This window comes from Herpailurus yagouaroundi, unplaced genomic scaffold (assembly GCF_014898765.1).
Source record: "Herpailurus yagouaroundi ecotype Mexico unplaced genomic scaffold, PumYag 162, whole genome shotgun sequence".
NCBI classification, from domain to species: Eukaryota; Metazoa; Chordata; class Mammalia; order Carnivora; family Felidae; genus Herpailurus; species Herpailurus yagouaroundi.
In genome coordinates, this window is record NW_024412403.1 from 67,324,056 (window position 1) to 67,330,435 (window position 6,380).

The 6,380-nt window shown below is 39.5% G+C and overlaps 1 protein-coding gene across 6 annotated transcripts in view; it reads left to right on the top strand.

Moving 5' to 3' along the window:
• The window catches only part of GTF2E1 (general transcription factor IIE subunit 1), a 36,750-nt gene that overhangs the window by 439 nt on the left and 29,931 nt on the right, over positions 1-6,380 (top strand). For 4 of the 6 annotated variants that reach the window (XM_040484624.1, XM_040484621.1, XM_040484618.1 and 1 more), the window contains exon 2: positions 4,663-5,129. In XM_040484624.1, the coding sequence (XP_040340558.1) occupies positions 4,682-5,129 (448 nt within the window). In that variant the 5' untranslated portion in view covers positions 4,663-4,681. Of the gene's footprint in view, positions 1-2; positions 168-1,951; positions 2,873-4,662; positions 5,130-6,380 lie in introns of those variants that run through there. The other 2 variants (XM_040484619.1, XM_040484623.1) reach the window with 2 other exon arrangements.

Consider the following 6,380-nt stretch of genomic DNA (forward strand, 5'->3'; position numbering starts at 1 on the left):
GCGCCGAGTGTGGCCCCAGGACTCACCTGGCACAGTCCGAGGGAATTTAGGGGCTCGGGGGCTCTCAGCGGGGAGGAGTGAACATTACAGAACCGAGCTCAGAACCGAGCTCGTGGAGGGCAGCCGGTTGCAGTTTTTGCGGTGATTATGCCGCTTTATGTACGAAGGTATGGAAAGTGCCATGGAAGATGGTAACTGAAAAAAAGCACAGACGTATAGGATCCATGGTTTTCTAAAACCGGAATAGTGGTACGCTGAAATAATCTAATTGGATTCCCACATCCGCTCCTTTCTCCTTTGTTTTACATCCTGTAGCATAACCTTGTAAAACAGCGAATTTCAATCCTGTCACCGCCTGCTTAAAACCATTTGAGGTTGAAGGAGAGGGTTCTCAGTAGTCTTTTTCTACTCTGGAAGCAGCAGTGGAGGAAGTGAATTGGGGGAAGCTGGCAGGGTGGGCATTTTGAACACGTGTTTAGGAGACTTCCTGGAAGTTTTATGAAAGTGCTAGACTAGCTGTGCTGGGTGCTAGAAAGTGGTGAACAAGATAAAGGCCCTGGTCTCAAGAGACGGACATGAAGACAGTACAAATCTATTTACTGCGACAAGTAAAGGGGAAGCGCTGTGTGTGAAAGGGGAACATTTAAGCTACTCGGGGGAATCTGGGAATGTCTCCCTGAGAAACGTCATTTTATATGTGAAAGATGATTAGGAGAAGGGAGTTGAGCTTAGCTTTGTGGGCAGAATGAACAGTATGTGCAAAGGCCTGGAAGTGGAGAAAGCATGTGTGGCTTATGGAATTGGAATTGAGAGAATGCCAGTGTGGCTGGGGATGAGGCTGACAAGGGTCAACAGTGCAGAGAAGGGATGCATTTCAACTTTGTTTCTCCAACTCTGTGCCTGGCTAAATGTATGATGAGAATACATTGTTCAAAGACCAAACCAACTTGCCCTTGGGGGTCTGGACTGTGTTAGGGAGGTAGGTGAGGCTGGGAGGTGACTGATGGACTGTGAGGCTAAAAAAGAAGAAACAGGTTGGTGCCGAAAGGTCACACATTCAAAAGTCTCCAGAGGCCAGCCAAGCTCCTTCCCTGTTTAAAACCATCAACTGTTCTTCAGCTTCAGGTTATTGTTTCCCTGTGGGAACATGATCTCACTTTTTTCCTCAGATATTTCCAACTTTCAAGCTTAAAGTTGAAATTTATGTGAAATTTCACGATTTTTCAGTGTTGATGACTAATTCAGAAAATCTTCAAAACGTTCTTTGGGTCAAACAATGTGACAGAGGCTGCCAGTTTGAGACCTCTGACTTAAGTAACATGATAAATCCAAAGACTGAGTAGGAGATTCAGCTTAAGTGGGGAAGAAGAAATGATAGAGGAGAGAACAAAATGTCAGGAAGGATGATTTTAGAATGTAGAGATTTTGCATAAGCTGGAACAGCATGACTTCTTTCCTGAGCCCCAGTTTCATTTGTTCAGCTACCTGCTGGACATCTTCACAGAATATTCTGTGGTATATCATCAAAGTCAAGCATCTAAAAGTGAATGCCTCATTTCTTCCATACCTGTTCCTCTTTCAGGTGTTAACTCATTTTTCTTAGTAGTAGTGTTCTCTTCCTAGCTACACTGGCTCAAAGCACATAACTATATGTCATTATTTAATAATATTAAGCATGTTGTTTAATGGGTGCAGTGTTTCAGTTTTACAAGATGCAAAGAGTTATGGAGATGGGGGGTGGGGATAGTTGTGCCACAGTATGAATATATTTAATACCACTGAACTGTATACTTCAAAATGGTTAATTGCTAAATTTTGTGTTATGTGTATTTTACCACAATAAAAAGTGTTGTCAAACAAACAAACAAACCCAAATAGCTATTTAAAATTTTCCCACTCTGTAACTCACTTCCAATAAATTATCAGATTCTTTTAATTTTGTTTTTGTAGTAAGTTTCATTCATCCTGTCCTTTCTTCCTTAGTTTAGGCTTGGTTACCATGGCTCTTAATAGCTTTGCAGTGGCTCCATCTTCAATACTTATGGCCGTTTCTCATATTGGTACAAGAGTCACTTTTCTAAATAGAGGGTATTATTATCAATGCCTGTATTTAATGGCACTTTTCTGTTTTTAGCCCTGAAAGCAGAACACTTTACATGAATTATCTCAGGTAATCTGTACTTCAAATCTACGAGGAGGGTGCTATCAATCACTTATAGATGAGGAAACAGAATTTTCTAACGTCACCGGTAGGAAATGGTGGAGCCGGGATTCTAAACCAAAACTATTGTACTGCAGAGTCCCTCATGTCACTCCCTGCTTAAATCTGTAGGGCCCACTAAGGTGTTTCAGGCAAAGGAGACAGGCAAAATGATAATGTGTACTGGGGGGACATGTAGTAGCCACTCACCAAATTTGTCAGGAACAGTGGTCAGAGACTTTGTGTGTTGGAACACAGAATAAATAACAGGTTATAGCAGAATAAATAAAATAACACTATGCCTAACCTGGCTCTCCCAGACCAGCTGAAACAAAATATCTGGGAATGGGGCCCAGGATGGGTGTTTTTAAATGCTCCCCAGATGATTCTGCTTTACAGCCAGGGTTGAGAACCATTGGTCTAGAATATGGAGCTTATGGAGTGGGAGGTCAGGGAGGGCAATATAACAGTAGGAAATAATACTGGAAAAGTAATTTATTTTGACATTTGTCTGCCATTTTTCGTTTGTTAGATATTTTAGAGGCTGTATGTTATGTTTTGCCAACTGTTGAGCGTGTAAAACAAAGCAAACAAAAAACTGGGGTCAAATTGGAAAGGAGAACAAAATGCATCTGGTAGTATGCTATGATACTACTTTTGTGTTCAACTCAGGTACTTGCTCAGCATCCTTCAGCCTTGGGATGACAGGAATGTTCTAGGGCTACAATAGATTTGGATCTAGGTCCTGCTTTGTCTCTTTTATATAGTCATTCCTGCCTGATTATTTACAATCTGAAATACTGTAACTGACTTTCCTTTTATCTTTCCTTTATTACACATAGGGCATTATATTTCCCCCCCAAAATATGTGTATAGATTGGTTGTTTAGGAATACCTTGATAGTATAGTACTGTGGATATAAAGACATTTCTTCTAAAAAAGGTATTAAATCTGATTCTGTTGATAACCACTGATTATAAACAAAAGGTTCAATCGAAACTAATATTAATAAAAGAATGTGATTCTCTATTGAAAGAGTTCAATAGCCTCATAAAAATTTCCCTATAGTGTAGGGAAATGTTGACATAGTCTGTGTGGATAGCCTGGCTGTCATGTATTGATTTAATGATTAAACCAACATGGGAGCTACCCTTATCAACAAGTGTTTCCTAATACACATATTGCTTCACATTCTTATTTATTCACAATAACCTCACTGAGGTAATTAATATCCTTATTTCTCAGAGAGTAAAATGTGGCTTGAAGTTGTTTTAAGGAATTTGCTCAGGATCACACAGCTACTAAAACTCAGGCTAACTGAATTCCAATGCACAGGCTTTTTAACAGCCACGTGAAAATCTAGCCCATGCCAGTGTGGGCTTGTAGAAGATAGCCTTATGGGTCATGACATGAGAACTGGGTACTTCGTCCTGCAAGAAGGGATCCAGTATTTAAAGATATCTTGAGTTGTTTTTGTTTTTGTTTTGTTTTTTTTGACTGTTTACTCAACTGATCATCAGATTTAACTTTGCAAGGTTGGTAAAGCTATCTGGATCCAAGTGTTAATTTCTTTCAGATTTATAACAGTAATTTTGCCAAACACCCATCTGGTGATTACTTATGTGTTTATTGGTTTATTGTGATTTTATTGTGAAAGCATGACTATGTAAAACCTCCTAGAATAGATTTTTATCTATTCTATTTTATCTATTTTATCTATTCTATTTATCTATCTATTCTATTTATCTATCTATTTTATCCTAAATAGTAGGAAAATTTTTCTCAAGAAAAGAAATAAAGACACTTTAAGGATATGCTGATAGATTTTTCAGGGGTTTCCCAGTATTCCCAAAGATTATAGCATTAAGAATAGTGAGGCTTCATTTATCTTTTTTGTTTCTTTTTCTGAAATAAAGTGGGCTTACTATAATACAACATTGCTATTGGTAATAAGTTTCTTTTTAGAATCAAGCACAGTAGATCATGAAAATGACCATTTAAGGAATATGTGAAGCTTTTAAAGTATAATCTGTGTACTGTAAAGGAAAATCTTGTTTTCTGTTAAATGCTTAGGCTTTATAAGTCTTTTTCTTAATTTTTTTTTAACATTTGTTTATTTTTGAGACAGAGAGAGACAGAGCATGAATGGGGGAGGGTCAGAGAGAGAGGGTGACACAGAATCTGAAACAGGCTCCAGGCGGTGAGCTGTCAGCACAGAGCCCGACACAGGGCTCGAACTCAGACCGCGAGATCATGACATGAGCCAAAGTCAGATGCTTAACAGACTGAGCCACCCAGGTGCCCCTGTAAGTCTTAAAACAATGTCTCAGATACCTTTGTGGCACTTCAAAGGGTGGTAACTACCAGCTCCCTATTGGGTTGATAATTCTAGATTTAAAATGATTACTATGTCCTTCTGATCCCTTTTTTTTTTTTTTTTTCTGAATTTGGTTTATTTAAAGTTGAAGTTTGCTGCTAAAGATGGCAGACCCAGATGTCCTCACCGAGGTTCCTGCAGCATTGAAGAGGCTAGCCAAGTACGTGATCCGGGGGTTTTATGGCATTGAGCATGCTTTGGCCTTGGACATCTTGATCCGGAACCCCTGTGTGAAAGAGGAGGATATGTTGGAGCTGCTCAAGTTTGATCGGAAGCAACTTCGATCAGTTTTGAATAATTTAAAGGGAGATAAGTTCATCAAATGCAGAATGAGGGTAGAGACTGCTGCAGATGGGAAAACCACTCGCCATAACTACTACTTTATTAATTATCGTACTCTTGTTAACGTGGTAAAATATAAATTGGACCACATGAGAAGGAGGATTGAAACTGATGAGAGAGATTCCACCAACCGGGCTTCCTTCAAATGTCCTGTCTGTAGTAGTACTTTTACGGACTTAGAAGCTAATCAGCTCTTTGATCCTATGACAGGTGAGATTTTTTTCCAATTTATGAATCTTTCTTTTAAGTAATTTTAAAAAATAAACTATTTCTTAAATTGGTTTATCTAATTTTTTAAAAAAGCTTATTTATTTATTTTGAGAGAGGGAGAGAGAGCATGCATGCAAACTGGGGAAGGGCAGAGAGAGAGGAAGAGAGAGAAATCCAAGCAGGGTCTGTGCTGAGAGTGTGGAGCCCAATGTGGAGCTGGGGCCCTAGGTGGAGCTCAATCCCATGAACTGTGAGATGACCTGAGCTGAAACCAAGAGTCAGATGCTTAACCAACTGAGCCACCAGGCGTCCCTGGTTTAATTTTTGAACCAATTATTCATATCATTATAAAATTGAATGGATTCGTAAGTCCGTGTATGGTCATTCTTAGTCTTACTTTCTTGTTTGACTGTCATACTACTTTCAGAAGCTTGCCTTTTTCATTCACAAGGAAGTGTCCTCTATCACCCATGGCCCTCCTACCTCTGCTCCCACCCTCAACCCCTTATTTGCAGCTGTAGCCTAATCTGAAGGGTTGGCTTCTCTACCACTTTGAAGCCGTTCTGACCTCTTTGACCTCTTCCTTCAACATTTATTTGAATGTCTACTTGTATCAGTCACTGCCAGAAAGTTATAATACAGTGTACCTAAATGCTTTGTTAGTGGAAGTACAAAGTTCTATTAGGAGTGTTTAACTAGGGCCTCTAATCTGCATTTGGGGAAGGCCTCTGGAAGAAGTACTGGCTGAGACCTAAAAGATCAGCGTCAGCCAGATGAAATAAGAGGGGCACCTTTTGCAGGTTTATTAGTGGAAGAGAATTGTCAACATGATCTGTAATTTGCTTCATCTAATTAAATGCTTTAGGTTTTAAGGATTTTTCTTTTTTTTTTTTTTTTTTTTTTAATTTTTTTTTCAATGTTTATTTATTTTTGGGACAGAGAGAGACAGAGCATGAATGGGGGAGGGGCAGAGAGGGAGGGAGACACAGAATCGGAAACAGGCTCCAGGCTCTGAGCCATCAGCCCAGAGCCCGACGCGGGGCTCGAACTCACGAACCGTGAGATCGTGACCTGGCTGAAGTCGGACGCTTAACCGACTGCGCCACCCAGGCGCCCCAAGGATTTTTCTTATCAACACAGGATTGTAAAACATGCATTTTCTTTTTCTTTTTTATTTTTTTTTTCTTTTTTTTTTTTTTTCAACGTTTATTTATTTTTGGGACAGAGAGAGACAGAGCATGAACGGGGGAT